Source organism: Macrobrachium rosenbergii, chromosome 27 (assembly GCF_040412425.1).
Source record: "Macrobrachium rosenbergii isolate ZJJX-2024 chromosome 27, ASM4041242v1, whole genome shotgun sequence".
NCBI lineage: Eukaryota > Metazoa > Arthropoda > Malacostraca > Decapoda > Palaemonidae > Macrobrachium > Macrobrachium rosenbergii.
The window spans coordinates 15,070,125-15,091,005 of NC_089767.1; the positions used below are offsets into that span (position 1 = coordinate 15,070,125).

The 20,881-nt window shown below is 37.3% G+C and overlaps 1 protein-coding gene across 14 annotated transcripts in view; it reads left to right on the plus strand.

Moving 5' to 3' along the window:
* LOC136853422 (uncharacterized) overlaps positions 1-20,881 on the plus strand; it is a 574,979-nt gene that overhangs the window by 543,656 nt on the left and 10,442 nt on the right. For all 14 annotated transcript variants that reach the window (XM_067128959.1, XM_067128958.1, XM_067128963.1 and 11 more), the window contains 3 exons: positions 17,708-17,808; positions 19,017-19,133; positions 19,425-19,737. In XM_067128959.1, coding sequence (XP_066985060.1) covers positions 17,708-17,808; positions 19,017-19,133; positions 19,425-19,737 — 531 coding nt within the window. The remainder of the gene's footprint in view (positions 1-17,707; positions 17,809-19,016; positions 19,134-19,424; positions 19,738-20,881) is intronic.

The following is a 20,881-nucleotide window of genomic DNA, read 5'->3' on the forward strand; positions in this document are numbered from 1 at the left end:
TATATATATATATATATATATATATATATATATATATATATATATATATGTGTGTGTGTATATGTATATGTATATATATATATATATATATATATATATATATATATATATATATAATACATCAAGTCTGTTATGATTAATAAGATTATTATTATTGCGGATGATAATTTACCTTCCCCGAGTAAAGTAAACCTAAAGAATCCAGTAGACTCGAGTACTTTGTTATCTAGTTGACAGATGTGCGTTCACTTAATAATGTCCATTGCAGAGGAACTCTCATCCGGATAAATGCGCATCACTTGTCAGTGGAAGTCGATTTCTGAAAGTTATAAATGTCTTCAGATGACACTGATACCCTTCTGGTGCAGATTACCATTTTATTTGGGAGCTGTTCAGGTTTCTCGTGGTCTGGAAGAACCCCCTTCCCCCCTCTCTCTCTCTCTCTCTCTCTCTCTCTCTCTCTCTCTCTCTCTCTCTCTCTCTCTCTCTCTTCAGGTATTTCGACGATTTTTTTGAGATGATGAGTACTATAAGTGGGCTCATGGAGTTACTGCTTTTTTTCATATTCTTCAGTGAACTTAACTAAGTAAACTTCGAGTTTCGAAGGTGGAGTCTCTAAATTGATAGGTAAATTTCTGTAACATAACCTACCTGGGCAATGACAGCATCATCCTCCCCTTTCCCGTTTCCCTACAAATGAGCAAATATGCATTGAATTTTTTTTTTTTTTCAGTTTTGCCAGTATACCTCTTGAGTTGGGCTTTTGTACACCTAGATCGAGAACATAACTTCCATATTCTACAGTGTCGTTTTCATAGTTCGTGCTTTATCGTACTCGCTGGTTGATGTAAAACAGTAACGCTACTGTAAAGCAACGCTGGTTCAAAGTTAGTTCGTTGAAAAAGAGAGAATATCTGTAAATCTGGAACGCAGACTATTAGCTAAAACAAAGAAGAATAATGTTAGTGGCCGAAAGAATGTCTGAGTGACACCGAACCATAAGAAAAATCATAATCGGAGAGTCACAGGGAAAACGCTGGTTTGAGATGATTGGATGGGTGTATGAATGGTATTTTACGCCGAATGCAGGGGGTGGACCTAAGAAAACCATTAAGGAAAGCAGTGTAAAATCAAGAAAGATTTTAAAGATTTTTAAGTTTTGAAAAAATTCTTTGAAGAGTTGCATTGGTAACCTTTCATCAGTCCTCGTGGATTAGACATTTCATGAACAGTTTCCTATGATTTTGGCCTTAATTGTGTAGTCAAAGTTTATTTCTTGAATTCCTACCCCTGCAGCCAATTATGTTTCCTCATTTTTTGTGTTTTTTTAAACAGCTACATATATAACTTCTCAGATTTTTGCTCCCTTGTTTCTTTGTTTAGAATATCGAAAAGTTTATATATGAAGTCCGATCAGTAATACAGATAGAGAAGCCAGAAGGTAGGTGCCGGAGTCGATCCTTCGTCTGTATTGAACGATTTATTCCTCTACCTTTTTGTAATTCCATCTTCATTTGGTTATATTTCTTTTGCTTTCTCATCTTAGAGCCTAAGAATAATTCTAGCTGAGAGAAAGGGAGATCACTGAACCCATTACAAAATACGCAATTAGTAGAGGTGATGAACAGTTTGATTTCTGACACAATTTTGCTGTTTACCAGTACTGTAACTGAAAATCGAAATGAGGACAGCTGAGATTTGCGAACCTCAGATTTGTTTTCGAAGTTGGGTGAAACAAAATTACTTTTTTTTTTTTTTTTTTTTTTTTTACTTGAGAAAATTTGCTTAGTTTTGCACATAGTTTTCTTTTATGCAAATATGTTTACAAAATTACTCGGTAACTTGAGTCTCGGAATTGTTGGTTCCTGTAACTAAGGGTATCATGTTCAGCATTGCCTAAGCATCTCAGTTTTTGCCAGATTCACTGTTAGGGAGATTCCCCACTTGACATTGTATCCACGAAATTACAGTAAAATAGATTAAGCCCTGAACCATCTTTAAGGGGACGCCAAAAACAACATTCAATCAGGGTGGATTGTTGCCTTTGAGTTTCTACAAAAGGGACTTTTCAGGTACAGGAAAGTTGAGAGCTGTTTAGTATTTTTGGAGAATTACACAGAAAAGGGCGTTGGTAAACCTATGGGTTCTTGGAGCACGTGGCCGCCCATCCCAACCATTTTTCAAGCACCCTCTTGTGGGCTGATCAAATTGTGGTACTCCTTCTTGCCTTTTCCTGTTGGACTGGGCGTTTTAAACCTTATCTTGTAGGTGTATTTTTAAGTGAATATATATTCTTAATTTATCGGAATTTCGCCAGATTTTACGGAAATATTTGTGTAATAGAATGATAATTGGTTCTGAGGAGAGAGAGAGAGAGAGAGAGAGAGAGAGAGAGAGAGAGAGAGAGAGAGAGAGAGAGAGAGAGAGAGAGATGTCCACTGGAATTTCAGGGTCATTAAGGATTATTAGAATCCTAAGGCATTTGGAGGGTGCATGTGGCGCAGAGGTGAATGGATGGGGTTGGTGTCGAGTGGTGGGGGTTAGGGCTGAATGGATGGGGGTGTAACAGGTAAGGGGAATACTGACGCCAGCCTGGCGCGAAGGTTTCGAGAAACCTAATGTGTACACACAAACACACACACACATACCTTGGAGGCCTTTAGAGACGTGCCGGAGCAATGACTAGCATGCCACAATTACATTTCAACTGCAACACAGAAAGGGTATAACGTTTCATATCAGTCATTCCTCAGGATAGGGAATTTTTTTTTCTTTTTTTGAGGCGGTACCTAAGTGGACATGTTCATTATGATAACGTATAAGGTTACCCTTTAATAGGCTTCTAGGTTTAAGATTTTTTCGTATATATGACGGCACTATTAAAGGTAAGCACCTCGTAAAATAAAATAAAAAAGTGAAAAATAATTTTATTTCTAGCCAAACGGCATCAAATACCTAGTTACGTTTTCCCTTGTCGTTTGTGGTAATAATCAACTTGCATACGCATGTGTTTATGAGAAACCTTCAGTAAGAAAAGGACATGACTTCGTGCATGTGTGCCACTTGGGCAATAAGAGGCACAGAGCAGACGGGCCGCCCGTTTGCATAACGCCCATAGAAGGAAGGTGACGGTTAGACGCCGCAGTAACAAAGTAACCACTTGAAATGTCTATATAGGCTTCGCACGTCACAGGAGAATCACCTTGCCTTTGAAGTGGTACTTGACTCCACCAGAGGAATGCCGAGCATGAACATCCACGAGGGTCAGGTTCCAGGGGCATTTCTGGGGTAATTATGTGCGAGTGGCAAATTGCCTATGCTTAGGGCTTATAGTGGCCTCGGTGCAGTGCCCCTAGCTTTTGATTTCCATCCGGGGCATAGGTCTGGGTTTGAGGTGAATGTTGCGGTTTTTATACTTCGGCTATGTTTCAGTAACATTTAGAATGTTTTTATTTAAATTATCCTGAAAGACGTAATTTTTTAAGTTTTGTGATATCGAATCGTTGGTTTGTTTGTGTAAATGTATTATAATGCACACTATATATATATATATATATATATATATATATATATATATATATATATATATATATACACATATATACATATACATATATATTTTGTATATATACATGTATTTACACATATAGAAAAGCACACGTTATACGAAATATGGGCTAATTAATTCAGGGGTTAAATAAGAAAAACAGCTTTTCTGACTTCAGTATTTGGTCGGTATTTTTTGTTTGTTCGATAAAGTTGTTTTACACGGGACAGATGTGGTATCTTGTTGGCCCTTTTGATCTTTATGAAAGTCATGAACTCAAACAAATGTCGATTTGATCCAAGCTTCCCTTCCAATAACTAACACAAAGAGGCGCCTGAAAGTAGGTTCTTCCTGGGCCCTACCATCACTTTGACGGATGAGGCTAGACCCCGCCTGTGCCACATGTAAAATGCATAACAGAGACGACAAATGATTACTTCTTTTCTGAAAATTGCCGCTCTAAGTAAGGCCAAGATACACATTTCGATGGCCCGCATTCAGGTGTTACAGCCTTGCATGTTGCTCTGATGATTTAACCTCTGCCAGATAAGAGGTCTCTTTGGACGGTGCAAGATTGGGGTAGTGATCGGGAGTGTGTGTATGATCCATTTTTTATTATTATAGCCAAAATCACAAAGATTTCAGTAAAAATAAAAATAACACCTTGAAACGTCATCCCTATTAGATGAAATACTTGTAGAGTAATAATATATTGGGTCGAACACGTGAAATGTAAAAAGAAAAAAAAAAAAAAAGGCCCGTTGGCATTCGTGTATAAGAGAGAAAATCCCGACGGAATCTGAACTTATTCGAGACTACAAGCTATTCTTCCATAGCGTCACCAAAGGGAGACCTTTGATCTCTTATTCTTTTCCTGAATTCTTGTGGGGCATAAGGGATACAATATCTCGATTAGAGCATCGCATACTAACACTGGGAAGGTTCTTTTTGTGGGCGCTAATTCCCGAGAATGAGGTCCAGACATGAGGCGCCTCGCTACCAGTTTCCAATTGATGGCAGATACACAAGTGATTTAGCAGACCTCTGTTCAATAGACCGGTACGCCTTCCTAGAGCGAAACTTTATATTTTCTCTCTCGTGGCCTTATCTCGACAAATTAGTTCGGCTTCTGTTACTCCCATCGGTCATGTCGTATCCTACCTTACATTTATAGAAGTTCATGGCCTTTTTAGATGTAGGGGCGCGTGTAGAGGACGCTGTAGAGATTGGCTCATTCAAGGAGATTTGACATACTGTAATAGCGCGCGTGTGCACAAACTCGAATACGAGTTCCTGGGACGAGTGTAGCATCCTACCCGCTGTCTCGTAGGTAATATCAATAATAATAATAAATATTATTATTATTATTATTATTATTATTATTATTATTATTATTATTATTATTATTATGTCCGTGTAAGGTTGCTTGAATGTATAGGCCTAACCATTATTTACGAATGATATATGCCCGCTTGCTAAACATTTTCTTTTGTGTTTTAGCTAACGCCTTCACCTTCCTCAGATTTACCATTGACGACTTAGTATAGTTTTAAAGAAAAGTAACGTTCATTGCTACGGGATTTCACCCTAAACGGTTAAAATTGATAAGCAAGGGAAATTGTGATATTTAGATGTAATCTGTCTTTTCACCTCTTTTCTGCTCAAACTAGTTGTTGTTAGGCTTATTTATAAAAAAATCTTAGAGAGAGAGAGAGAGAGAGAGAGAGAGAGAGAGAGAGTTTCAAGATAAGGTGTATAACCGGGCTTGTCTGTGGTCAGCCCCGGTGGCGCCAGTACTAAGTCTACCCCGGCAGCATCACACTCCCCCCCTCCTCTTACCCTTCAACCCGGCTCTATTCACCTAGAAGATTTACCCATGTACGTTAGTACCCTCCCCGTCCCTCTTCATCCAGTGTTCCCATTGCAAGACCTCCGTCCTTTTACCCCCGCCCCCACCTATGTAATGTTTTGCGTCCATAAATCCACCTCGACAATTTAGTTGGAAGCCGTTGAGCTCTGATTACATATGCATTACCACCATGTTAATCCCCTGTAACATGGGTTTTATTTTACTCAACTTTTACTCGAAAAAAAACTTATGTTGCATCTGCATTCATCTTGTTTAAAGCCTTTCGTGAACTTTTTCGTATAGTTTTATTTTGTCTTGCTTTTTTCATAGTAAAGCGTCAGTCGAAGTCCTACATGCGGCCTGGAAATCAGTTAAGAAAAGTTCATTTTGTGGTCCGTGTCGTAATTTTAATTCAGTCTAGGCGTATATTTCATATGTTCGAAAAGTGGACCGTTTGTAGTTTAAGCTGTTTTTTTTTTTTTATGCAGCCTCCTTCCTCACCGTTAGAGAAATATCTGTATCGATAATAGAGTAGCTCCCATCGATCGTTTTTTTTTTATGTTTTTATGATATACATCTACCAACCCCCTGTTAGTGGCTTCTCGTACAAGGAACTACAATGGATCGTTCCTTGTTCGTCCATATATGAGAAGGTTATTGATTCGCTCCCTAATCATGTCCTTTTCTGTCTCTCCTCCAATGGAAGGATTTGACATCAGAGTATTTATTGGGAATATTAATGTATTTCTTTTTTGTCCAGACATCTGTTTAGCTATCACTTGATTATCATAGCATAGTTATTTACGAGCTTGATAATGTATGGTGTCCGTTGAATACGTGCCCTAGTGTATATGTATATATATATATATATATATATATATATATATATATATATATATATATATATATATAAATAATATGCAGTATATGTGTGTATGTATGCATATATACATAAAATACCAAGTTACATCGTTAGAACAACACTTTCCTTAGAATTCCACTGGCCAGACCATACCTCGGGTAATATAAATATTCATTATCTTACATGATTATGTTGATTTATGAGCGTTTATTATTTTCTCCCCCTTATTTGTCGTCAGGTAGTCATTTTATTGGATAAGACAGACCCTTAGCAAACCTTGTTACATGACGTCAATATTAATTTCAACATCGAAAACTTTTTTCTGCTGAGTGGGTTAAGGGTAAAATGATTTATTGAATAACCAAATTAAACCAGCACAATTAACAATTAGATCAAAATTTGCATTTTGACGACTCTTCACCCATTAGTTGATGCACATTTCTGGAAAAACAGCAACAGTATGGATCTCTGTAAAGGCGATAAGCTGTTATCTAGTTAAAAATTCAGTCTGAATCGCATGATTTTTATAATCATGCTCCTAAATACTTCAGAGATTTATGTTCATATACATAAAATGTTGGCTAAAGAGTGGCAAAAAAAAAAAAATCGTAGTTTCGTGATTTCTGGCACATATTTTGAAAAGGTTCAAATTGTGCTTGCCATAACCAAAAGTTTTTAGACTTGAGAAATATATTTTTTTTATATTCAGCACTGAAGACTAAATGAAATAATGGTACAAAATTGGCTTCTCTAATATTTTAGTTATTTTTGTGACATTTCTGTTTGTAAGTCTGTTCAATGCTGCAATTCTTCGTTCTCAGTGGCGTTCACATAGTTATATATAGATATACTGACTTTTTTCAAAGTTGCTTTTCCTGAAGGTTTCTCTTATATTTGTAGGCTAGTCATTTCTACGTTGGCGTTGCACTTGTTAATATTGTTGCCTCCTTTGAGTTTTTTTTTCATCTACCGTATGTATTTCCTATTTTAATCTTATTGTCCTTTCATGACACTAATATTTATTGTTCAAAATAACTAATCAGTATGCCGAGTCAGATATCCGTATGCGTAATCCTGAGTTAAACTTTGTAGTAGATTTCTTAATATTTGGTTGTTACCATTATCCTACAATTGTAATATTGTCTGCTCGGGCGAGAAAGATTCCTCCACTAACCACTTTCATTATTTTTATAAATGAAAGCATTTAGTAACATGTAAACGAAAACATTCAATAATTTCATTTTTGTATTCATATTTTATTTCGCTTAATATAACTGATTTGAAAACACCCTTGTTTCATATAAGGAGAATTCTTGAAGGCAGGTTTTTATTAAGGAGTGTTTCCACTTGAATGGGTGCACACATTCAAGTGTATTTATGCAAATCAGTTCCATTAAAAAAATCCTTATCATTGTTACGCAACTGAAGGACTTTTGTACTCTGGCATAATCTCTCTTCTTAAGCTTTCTTTTGGCTCTTCTTTCTTCTACTCTGTATCTACTTTTTCGCCCTGTTTATCTTCAAATCAGCCTACTTAAGCTCTGCTCTCTCTCTCTCTTTCTAGTCCTTCAATGTCGCTGTTAATGTCCCCTTAATCTTTGATTTCTATTTCTATTTTTCTGTGCGTCTCTCTCTCTCTCTCTCTCTCTCTCTCTCTCTCTCTCTGAAGCTCCTATTTTCGCCTGAGTTTTGTAGTAAAGAAGGATATTGTGTGCCCTTCCACATTGTCACCACAGGTATGTCTCCACCTCGAAGACCATTTGTTTAGAAAATCGGCCTTTTTGTCTCTCTGGAATTTATACGACATACTTAAGTCGGTGTGGTTCCGAAGGGTTTTGTTGTGGGTGCGGCTGCGTTAAAAAGAGAGAGAGAGAGAGAGAGAGAGAGAGAGAGAGAGAGAGAGAGAGAGAGAGAGAGAGAGAGAGAGAGAGGCTAGAACGCTAATCACTCTTATTCAGAAACTTTTTCTTGTATTGCACTGATTTGGAATAGTATGCTCGTTCTCTGCTACTTTTGTATTATCTCATTTTGAAAATTGAAAGCTTGTGTATCCTACCTTAGTAGACATTTTGTCTTGAAAATTAATTTATATATATGTGTGTATATGAGTGTATATATATATATATATATATATATATATATATATATATATATATATATACATACTAGTTGACGTACCCAGTAAAAATTCAAAGCGTAGAATACACCAAAAGCAAAGAACAAACCCAAAATGTAGAGCACACCCGGATATTTATTTATCCCAACCTTTTATTAGACAGGAAAAGGAATCAAATCTATCTATAGTGTAATATCAAAGATTTTTTATGTTTTTAAAAATATAAATGCAGTATACAAATTATAAAGTAAAATCTTTCACAAATTCGCTATAATACCACTTTAACACAAAACTTGATTTTTAGTTTCATCATCAAGAGCAAGAATAAATAAATTCTTGGGTGAACCCACCCTTGAGCAAGCAACATAAAGTTGTCCGTGGGAAAAGCATGATCATCTCAAATCCACTCCACAGTACTTAATAGACTATCCGTGTGCCTTGTTGATCGTGTTCGAGAACGCAAGTCTCACTGGAAATTGCAGTCTCTTAAAGTTTTTTAAAAGAGAGATTTGTCGGAATGAGTGGTATCCTTGGGGTAAAAATTGTTTCACCCTCTCCCTTTCATGTAAAGATAGTTGCTTCAATTACATTGCCTAACATTTTTTGACATTTTATATTTCATCCCTTCTCACCCCCCTTCCTATCGGAAGCCCTTCCCACCCCCACCCCCTTTGGTGCTAGTGATGTCTTTCCCCACAGTATTCTTTTGCAGAAAGTAAGTCATATGTATACCAAGTTTGATTGAAATTGCTCAATGCCTTTTAGAGTTATGTTGGAACAAACATACATATATACATACACATACATAAATACACCCATTTGTATATTTAGAAGATATATATATATATATTACCTTAAGGTTTCAGCCCTATTACCTTACTCAGATTAACTGCCCTTTGTTCAGTCTTTATTTTTATCAGAAAAGCTAAACGTATAAACGACGCCATTATGGGTCGTCTGCAGTGTTTTGCTTTTCCCGCAATTTTTTCCCTTAAAAAAAAAAGTTTGATCTGGCGCGTGTGTTGCATTCAAATTTGTATTTACTTTCACCTAACATAATAATATTTCACTTGCTTCATTTCTTGGGAAGACGTGGAAAATTTGCTTTCGGATGCTGACAGCCGCATGAACTGTAAGGACGTTGTAAGTTTCATTTATTGTATTTTCAAAAGAATAATAAAACATTAAACTTAATTTGTCTACATTGAAGGCTTATCATTGGCTAGACATTCTTAATGGTGATTGGTTATCGATTGAAATCCTCACCTCTTAATGGTGTGATTAGTTATTCCCTTCTCGCCTGCTTGCTTTTTGTTTTAAAAATAGGCTGATATTTGAGTGTATTATTAACTTGCATAGAAAGCTTTCCTTAGAGCATAATGCCCTTACGATGAAGAAGAAAAGAGAAAGAATAGGAAAATATTATATATAACAAATACCATGCACATTTTAATACTATTAGGCAATGATAAACAGAAACATGGAAATGTTAATTATTAAACATTCATTAAAGTCATGTTTCTGGTCAGCAATGGAAGAAAAGGAAAGTGTACTTGTGTACCCTAAACTTTGGGAAATGCAACACTTTACTCTGCAAGGCCATAGTACAGAAGCGATGGCGTAGCCCAAGTTTGGAGGATATTGGTTATATGATCATCACCTGAGAAGCATGGCTTTCATAATTACCTTCTCAATCCTTCAGTATGTTGTGCAGGAATCTTACAAAGTAAGGGATGTTGAGCTCCCCCATGCCCCCAAATGGAGAATGTCTTTCGAAATTCAATCGAATGGCTGAATAGCCTAAATGGTACCTCCATATAAACAGTTTTCACGCTAAAATTTTTAGGGTTAAGTAGGTTTTGGTTGCATTTAAGAACGATGCAAATTTTTTCATCAGTAAAACGCCTCTCTTTCTTTAGATGTGATACACGTTTGTTATTCTTGAATCGTGCCAAAGACTTACACTTTCCTTTGATGATCCTATGTTTACCATATGACATCTAAACCTGTTTGGGGGGATTTTTCTCTTTGTCCCGTCACCAGCATCGGTGATCCCAGACGACCTTTCAATGAGGTTTCCTTTATGGAAATTGTCTATCATCTTCAAGATGTCTCTTCAGTGCCGTTATCATATATTTTTTTACTACTACAACTAGTTGTTATCTACTTACTGTTAGTATATATGGTGATATTGTTGGTAAGAAGCAGGAGTTTACGCGGTTTCGGCGAATATGTTTTTGCTGATTCAAGTAAGATGGCCAAGGATGTGTCACCAGACACCCAGGTATCTCCTTCCATAGTCCTTGCAGCTGCTGTTAGTTTTCCATTTATGGCCCTTGATTCACAGACTACTCGGATAGAGCCTGTCATGAGGCATAATTGGCACTGCTACTAGGTAAATGTGCTGAGCATGATTGCTTCACCAAGGTGAACAAGGATAATTGAAGGTAGTGCACAGTATAAAATCTTGGCCGACAAAGTAGAGATGGAATGTTTCTATGCACAGTCGTCACTTGAACATTTCCAGAATTTTTTTGTTACTCGTTAAAACCAGTTAAAACTTCCTTCTCAAGGTTCAGCCAAACTGCTTCCTATAATAAAAATATTCATTGCGTCTCGAATTAATACTAACATTCCCTTCATCGGCACATCCCTCGACTCAACACCTCAAGCTAGGGATCAAAAATGATCAGGAGATGATGGGAAATGTCAAGTGGACAGCACGGCAACGGCATTACACCATAATCGCCTAAGTAGCTCGATAGAGATTGGCCTGGGGATGGGGGTCAGGAGATAGGGAAAGAAGAGCTTAGTTCACTGGGGTGGAACTAACGCGTTTGGCGCCGATCCTCTCCAGGACCTCCCTCTCACTTCATCCTCTCGACGACGTGTTCCTCCCCAGGGACCTCTACTGCCTCCCCAACCCCCTAACCCCCCACACCTACCCAACAGTGTCTCGTGAAGTTCGAGCATCTACTAACAATTTCCTCTCTTTTACATCATTCCCTACTTAAGGACTGTAAACTAACTCTTAAGGAATTTTGCACAGAAAGGGCATCATGCAGAAACAGTCATCATATATTTAACGCCTTTATGAATACGTTGCTTCCTGCGTTTATTGTGTGTACGCATATGTAATATATATATATATATATATATATATATATATATATATATATATATATATATATATATATATATATATATATATATATATATATATATATATATGATTAAGAATGAATTTCATTCACGTGGAATTCAGGTGTAAAATGCAGTTTCATGACCTGGGACGGCAACTAGTACATTACCAGAAGTATTTCCTGTTTAGGGGCTTATTTAGATGTTTCATTAATGTGTAGATTTATACACGATATTTCGAAGAACTGGGAGGACGAGAAGGCCTTTCCTGAGTTAGCAACAGAGCTCAATGAGAGATCTTGTATGAAGAGAAGAAAAACTGTGACGGGTTACTTTTTGTGCCGAGAGGTTCTTTCATCTTGTATTTTAAACCCTTTTCATTCATTGTGTCATTCATGCTTAACGATGACGCTTTTAGCTCTTGTGAGTTTGGTGCCTCCGCAACGGTTGAGAGAGAGAGAGAGAGAGAGAGAGAGAGAGAGAGAGAGAGAGAGCACGGGCCGGCCGGCCATAGGTCGTGGCCCTCGACCGTTGTTAATGGTTATAAATGGGTGGACTACAGAAATTCTTTTTCTTTAGCTATATTGTACTCTTAAAAAGCGCATTTACGCGCTCCCTTTGGGTTAAATCTCTTCAAATCTAGTTGATGACAGCGAAGGAAAGTTTTATTCAACGGCGTCTGCAATTCTTTTGAGAGATTCAGGTGGTCTTGTTAACTCTCTCTCTCTCTCTCTCTCACGCGTGCGCACAACGTTAAAGTCTGTATAATTCAACTTTTATCGTGGCGGAGTTCATTACCGCTTTCCGTAGAGAAAGTAAAGTTTCTTGTGAGAAAGTCCCTCGAAATACGGAGTTCTATGAGATGAGTATAGCATGTGGCTTGGCGAAAGAGTTTAATGTTAATAGCATTTAAAAAGAATGCAGCAGCAGAGAAGCTGATAGCGTATATATTGAAATTTAACCTGTACATACTGCATTTTATGTACTGTGATGACGTATTGTCGTTTTTCATATTTATAACCAAGTTGAAAAAGAAGTTCAGGTTCGTTCATCCAGCCTAGTTGCACCCATTGGTGTAGAATTAAGGAGTCCGGCGCCAGTCAGTCCTTCGTCCGGGCATCATTTCATGTGAAACACGAGGGAGTTCTTTCAGAGGAGTCCTGAGACCTCTACTTCCACTCCCCCCATCCCCCTCCACCCCCGTTATTTCTACAAACGGCCATCTTATTCACCTAATCACTTCTGCCAGGTTTAATCCTACAGATTCTCCTGTGCCTTCCCTTCATCTCTGAAAGTTAATATCATGACTATCCTTATAACCACCTTGTTTTGTCTTGTTTACGAGATTTTTTTAATTCGTCAGTTTAATTTATGTCCATTCAGTGTGAGTAAACGAACGAAAATATGGATGCAAGGAATGCCAAACACGCCGTCAAAATATCTTTCCCTTATGTGCACCTGCTTGCCCATTTCCTCTGTCAATTAGTGCTTACCTTAGATCCGCGGTTACAGGTGTGTCCGGCGGATGTCTTTGAGGTCTTTGTGAACCTGAATGTCATGTGCTTCTTGAAGGGTCAGGTTGCCCGGAATTATGCCTGTATTATAAATGAACATTTTTTCTTGGCGTGAACTATTTGTGACCTTTTATTTTTCGCTCTTTGTACCCTCTCTGGAGTTAAACCGTTTGCTGAAATGATTCTTGTAGCCGTAGCCCGTTATTTCTCTCGGTAAATTAATTAAGAGATAAAATGTTAATTCGCATATTTTGTGAGTGGAAGCTCTAAATTGAGAGTTTTTATCTCCTAAGTCTGTGGGCTATTATGGCCTTTTAAAATTAGGTCATCACTTCTTCCAACTTCCTCATGCTAACCAATACAGATATTTATAGAAACGTTGCTGTCGGTTGCACCACTGTAATTGGGCTGAAGAACGCGTGGAGCGGAATTAAAGGAGAGAACCTTTTCCAACTTTTTATGCGAGGAGAGAGGGAGCGAGAGAATTGAATTTGTAACTGTTGGCGTTAAACTTAATTAAGATAGAAAAAACTGGAGAATGTTCGTGTGTCTGCGGCTTAGTGGTTACAGGTATGGTGGCATGGTGCCTTGTTGGTGTGATACCCTGGGCGCCAAGTGACCACGAAGTGATGAACACTATAAAGAACACGTTATATATATATATATATATATATATATATATATATATATATATATATATATATATATATATATATATATATACATACATACATACATACACACACATGCATACACACACGTACTTCATACCTCTTTAGGACGAGTACATTTTCTTAAAATCTGTGAAATGCATTCACATTAATTTTCTTCAAGACCCTTATTATTTTACCAGACACTAACTATTTGTCCTTCCTACGTGTTCCATTCCACAAGTTTCATTGTCCAAATAGCCGTGGACATCGGAATGCTGCGGAATTGCCCTCCTCACTTCATGAAGAGGTTTTCAAGAAAAAAAGGTAAAGAATTTCAGGCATTCTCTTTCCTCACACTCACGTCCAACTGGCGATGGATATCTTGTATCCATTACCTTGTGGGTTGTTGTTTAGCGTCTTTTTAACTTAATGTGAATCCGCGTATTTCATATTTTGATGCGTACTCTCACATACTGTAGATTACTGCCCATTAATAATTGTTTCTTTGATCCTCCTTGCTGATTTCCATTGATCAAACCTTCGCTGTGGTTACCACATTTGGAGAAAGCAGGCATGGACACTGCGTTACTCTCATTTCTTTTTAGTGCCAGCAAGTTGTAGTTATCATATCGTTTTTGATCAACATTCTTCTATTTACTCCGCATTTGTGTAGGATTCTTACTTACCCATCTTTGTAGTGAATCATTCCTGTCATATTGCCCTTGAAGACTCATCCTTAATGTTTCTTGTTTATCATTTAAGTGTGCATTAGCTCTAATGAATATTTAGTATCTCACGAAGTACCGGTTCCCACACATTCGGTGATGCGCGTCTGACTTTTTGTGTTTTCTTATCAGCTAATTCTTGTACCTTCTTTGCCGCTCTTTCTCCTGCCTTATTTGCCTTAATCTCTTCATCAGTTGTGGCCCTCTCTTCTATTCCGCCTAAAACTCCAGGGCCCTGACTCCTCCCTCGCTAGTTTACCAATGAGCATTGTAGCTTCGTGCCCTACTTGAGAACTACTTTTAGGTTTATACTTTTACGTCAACACGTATCTTTAAGTACAGCCAATATCAGGAGGAATTGAAGCAATGTGTTTCGTCAGGTCGCTTGTTGTTACGAGAGACCGCCTACGTTTGTCTGTGGTCCCAGGCTCTGAGACTAGCAACCTCATTCCTTATTCAATCCAGTGGAAGTGCTTAAAACTTTTATTCTCTATGGTGGGGAAGAGAAGTAGTAGAGAATTAACCAGTCTGTCGTTCGATCGAACTGGTAGCACCCGATGTTTCTCTGACGTTCTGTAGCCTTAAGTATGTAAGTGATCATATTACTGACATCATGCCGTTAATGACAGTATGTGTTATATCTCAAAGGTGTCAGCATTCCATTGTCGCTGGCTCCAATGATTGGAAGACGAAGGTCTGTTACTATTATTAATTTTGAAATGTTTATAAATACAGTACAAACCCAAAGTTAGCGCTCGTCACACGCACACACACACACACACACACACACACACATATATATATATATATATATATATATATATATATATATATATATATATATATATATATATATATATATATAATATACATATATATATTATATATATATGTGTATATATAATTATTATAATTACATTTATAAGAATGAAGAGAACTGAGCCGACCTATGACCACCCGCCAAATAGCCAGTGTAACGCGACGCCGCCCGCATCCTGGGCCCAGAAACCCATCCCAAAAACTACATCCCACCCACATTCAAGCAGACTTAACCGCACCCACCTTTTTATATCAGAATATTATCACGGGCAAAATCTTCAGATATACTCATTTTTATGGTGTGAAATTTAAAATTTATCTACATTTCAAAGAAATTGTCGGTTTGAAAACGAAATTTTAGTTCTGAACTTTTGGATGACGAAGAAAAGGTAAAATCATGTACCGAGAAATAGTGGATCAAACATATTTATCAGTAAGGAGATATGTTTTTTCTAAATACTCAATTGACGCTTATGCACATCTACGCATATTCTTTGCGTGGGTGGTATTTTGAAACTCCTAAAAGCAGCCTTTGTTATATATGGCAGTTCTTATCAATCATGAAACGGGGCTTGCGGTTTTTGTTGGAAGTTAACAGTTTCGAGCGATGTCAAAGGGGGGTCCTCAGTTTTAGACACCAGTAGCCGATACGGCTATCAAATGGACGATTTATTGTCTACCCTCTCACCTACCGCATTGCCGTCGCTTCGTGTGGCTCTCCTCCCTTTGTAGGAGGTTCCTCGTAGAAGGAAAAATTATTTTACTTTCGCTTTCGGTTTACAGTTTGGTAACGTCTGCTTTTATTTGTAGACATGATTTTTCATGTTATGTAGTGTATGTTTTATTGTGTGTGTGTGTGTATTTGTGTAAGAGAGAGAGAGAGAGAGAGAGAGAGAGAGAGAGAGAGAGAGAGAGAGAGAGAAATTACCCGATCGGTTCCGCCCTTCCCGCAGAGGGGCTTTACCTCGGAAGCCCTCCTCTGTGTGGGCTTGTATGCTACTTAATGCAGTTATTGAAAGTAATAATGTTGGATCTCCCTTCGGAATTGAATGCAAGGTGTCAGAATGTTTTCGAATTGTGCTTGTGTTAGGGTGGCACTGCATCTTGGCTTATCCAGTATGGAATCGTCTAATTTTTCTTTAAATGTGTAAGAATTGGTTCGTAATGTTGCGGTATAATGAAGACCATTTCATACGTTAGACGCTGCGAAAGCAATTGCTGCACGAACAATCTTGGCTGGGGTATGATACAGACTTATAGTTTCAGGCAAGGTCTAGACCTTGGTTTCAGGTAGAGAGCGTATGACACAAATTCCAGGGTTGTGATGGAATTGAAGGTTCAAGGTTTCTGGTTTTATTGGGTGTGTTGGGAGATTTTGAATCAAGCCCTCTTTAGTTTATCGCATGCATCCTTAAAGATTTTATTGCGCTTATGCTTACGCTAGATTCTACTTACAGTAGTTTGATCTCCTGCAGTCCAGCACAGCACAGTAGAAAAGGTCATGCAAGTTATTAACCTTTTTTTCTTGTGAAATTGCGTAGTACGCTCTCTAGACTAGAGTATCTATTTAGCTATAATTAGTTGGGTGTGGGAGCCCTACTGGGTGAGGAGTAGTCTGTAATTAATCAAGTCGACATCACCCACAACACGGTTATGATGTTGGTCGCTCTTTTTTAAAATATTCTCGGTATCCATACCGACAGTTTGCTATTGCTCTGTCGATACAGGTAGGCCATGTTAAGGTGTCAGAGTTAGCGACTCGAAGATCTTTAACTAGGCGTTTTAGTCGTTATGGAATGGTCGCTTGGTTTGCGCCCTGGGATACACTGCTATCTAGTTCATTTTGACATAGCTTTGCAGGTTATGAATATCGCTTATAAGAAGGGAACCGGTCCTTGCGGAACATCTGATATGACGTAGGCTGGTTTGGATAATACTTCATTAGTTGATCCGATGTGAAAACATTTGTTTCGCTGCATGATTTTAGTATTTAGAGATTATAGAATGGTTGATATGAGAGAGAGAAAACCTTTCTCTTGACACCAGTGGCCAGTGTACGTGAACGAATACTACAGCTTTCCCTTCTACTTATGTAAATATTTAATGTCTGAAAGCATTCAGTCAGTAATTATTTTCAGGGTTCGACAGAACTTAATGACCATGTGTAAGTTTCGAGATGGCAGTTTCAGTTCGTCCTTAGGCGTGGTAATACGTCCGAGGAATCAGTAACTTTCACTTAGTTAATTTAAATGAACACATTAGAATTTGTTCTTATTTATTTCCATTTTTTCAGCGTAAGTTTTCCTCGGTAACAGTTAAAACGTGTTCAGGAAATGTTAACATGTAAGCATTACACTTGCTGGATAATATTACGCTACACACTGTTTTAATCAAGGGAGTCTATTACAATCTTTTTTTCAGTCCTGTCCAGTTGTGCCAATTTATCCGAGGTTGTTAATTTTTTTTTTTCTCTTTTTTCAGGGTTACCTTGAATATTGGAGGCGTCATCCGGAGTCTGGCATTGGCCAGAGCCAAGCCGAGGATCTCTTCTCGAACATCGAACAAATATACACCTTTAACAGGTACGGTGTCTTATGCATTCACTCACGTGTAGTGCGTCCGTGTTAAAACTAATGTGCATATGTGTATGCTTACGATATCGTATATTTATGACTTAAGTATCCTAACAAGTGAACAGTAATTGGTTGGCCTTTTGAAAAAATTCAATATGAAATCAGAAAATGAAGTAATGCATGATATAAGACTAATCGGATGATTTTACAAAAATGTAGAGCTTTTGTCATTTAATAAAATACTGAAATGAGGAGTTGCCGTCGAATGTTAATTGCAATGGCCTCGCAAACTTTGCTTTTGTGTTTTCTAATAGTTTCTGACTATTCTATAACTTGCGTTGAAAAATATTTATTGCTACAGAACCTGGCACTTGTAATCGAGTAAAATGAACAAATTTTAACTGGGTTGCATTATATAGGCCAGAATTCGTTTAGTTTCTTCTTCGTCATTCAGTTGATAGGTTTCAAGAAAAAATTTTCATACTTTCTATAATGGTTTTATGCGAATGTTCATTCCATTTTTATATTCATTGCTAAATATTTAATGTAGGGTTGTTAAAAGTTTTTTCTGATGCAACTTGCTTAATACCACTTGTATGTTTCATTCGACGACATTTTTTTTAAATTTTGAAATTTGTCTTAAAATGCGTCATTTATTGAATGAAAGCAGCAAATAACGTAGTTCATTAATGTTTCTTAATATTTAACAGCAAATTTGTTTGTATTGGTCTGGCAACGCTAAGGTATTGATGCAATGCTGTGTATTCTGCCTGGTTGCTTATTACCATTTGAAAATGAAAGTTAAGCTCAGCGTAACGGCGTGGTCGCATACATTTGTTTAATCTCCTGTGTAAGTATAATTAGGTTTGGAAAGGAGATCGACACCGTAGCTAATGAACTTTTGTAATCTCTTGGAGTGAAAGTTTTTGATTGGTAGTGTTCTTGGCTTATCTTTAGAATGAAAGGGATGCATAATATAACACGTTGCGTTCATTCCTTTTAGCTTTCGGGGACATTTGTTTTATATAATTATTTTGGAATTTGGTAATATTTTTTAGCTAAATTTCATCCGCTGTCCGCTGTTTAAGAACATTTGTTTATTCCTATTGGATTAAGAATATTTGCTTTTCAACATATTTTACCCCTGGATATTACATTACAATATATTCTATTTTATTATTGGGCATTTTACATAATTCGTTTATAAATTTTTTCAGAGGTTTTCTTTCGGAACTGGAAGCATGTGGGGTAGATCCAGTAGCCGTCGCACGATGTTTCGTCAGAAACAACAGCGGTTTTGCCATTTACACCCAGTACTGCACCAATTATCCAAGGTAGGTCCAGATTTAGGTGCTATTTTGGTTTGTTTTCTAGAAATTAAGTAAAAATTCTCTCTCTCGCTCTCCCCCCCCCCTTTCAATTATATTTTCAGACATTTTAGTCAAGTGAAGCGAGATCCTTTAAATACTTAAAAATAAAATAACGCCACACAATCTTTGTTAATTCGCTTAAAGGTTTTCACATTTTTGGTTCATGATATAAATTATTAACACTCTCCACTATTCCCTGACCACACCAAGAAGCCCTGTATTATATTCCAATCTTCCTTGGCTCCTCCTCTTCAGAACGGTGAGCGTCCTGACGGAACTGATGCGCGGCGAAGCGTCCGTCCGGGCCTTCAGGGAACGACAGTTAGCCCTAAGCCACACTCTTCCCTTAGGTTCGTATCTCTTGAAGCCAGTACAGCGGATACTCAAATACCACCTCCTCCTGGGCAACATCGTTAAACATTTCGAGAAGGACTGCAGCGGGTATTCCGAAATATGGAATGCTCTCTCAGCTATGACAGGAATGGCTCACCATATCAACGATATGAAGAGGAAACATGAACACGCTGTTCGGGTTCAAGAAATCCAATCTCTTCTCTACGGGTGGCAGGTTAGCTTTCCTCCCCCCTTTTTTTTAACTGCAAGGTGTATATGAAAAGGCAACTGCTCAAGTATGGCTTCCCTTTGGGAAAAAATGAAAACAATGAATAATATTGCTAATTATCCTTGTGATTGAAGGTTATTATAACCTTCAGACTACAAGTCAAATACTGTACCTGGAGGAATGCAGAAATAGTAATGTTTCTTCTTTTTTTGTTGAAGTTGGACCAATCTTATATTTTGGTTTTCATAGGTTCTTTGATGTTTTAACGATTTTGTGGTTGCGTGTGATAACGTCATGGTTATACAATTAGACTCGAGCCGATTTTATGGATACAGTAATTGTATTTGTGCATGTCCTAAACATAAGAACTGAATGCCAATCTTGATTTTAGTATGGCAATGACAATAAAACTCCATCTTAGGCTAATTTTTTTATCAAAGCACATTTTCTCCATAACAAGAGAATCATTTTAAAATTTATGTAGAAACTATATTGCTAATTTCAGATTGTTCGTAATTTTTCGTATAACCGGTACTTGTTTCACTGTAACTAACACGCACTCCTATTAGCCAAACATTGAAGGGTTTATTTGTAATCCAAACATTGTGTGTATTATAGTGTAGATTGGGTGTAGTTTTTGTCTAGGGCGTGTTCCGACAACAACCGAGTATACAGGTGAACTACATTAAGAAACATGTGGCTTCAAGGACAATATTTTTTAAAAAAGATATTAAGTTGCCATCCAAAGAATGCTAATTGTACTTTTTTCATGAACTTTGCAGTTGGTAATATTTTTCAACTATGCAAGGCATTCGGTGCCTTAACCAAAAAGAACCTCGTAAATTCAGTGAATCTGTAAAAGTTCTAGAAGAGTTAACTTATTAAAGTTAACTCTTTCTAGAACTTTGAATATTGGAAATAAGGATAGAGCTTGGAAAAAGGATTGAGCTTAGAAAAGCTAAAATAAAGATACATAAGAAGTAGTTAGTCATGACTTTAAGAAATTATCTACTACTAAATTCATGTATCCTAAATAAATTCCTAGTTTGGGTTCCATGTCATCATTCCATATTTCACAAGCTTTTAGGCCAGCAACTATTTACTGTAATTATGCAGTCTTTGTGCTTGAGGCAGGCGATTGTATACATTG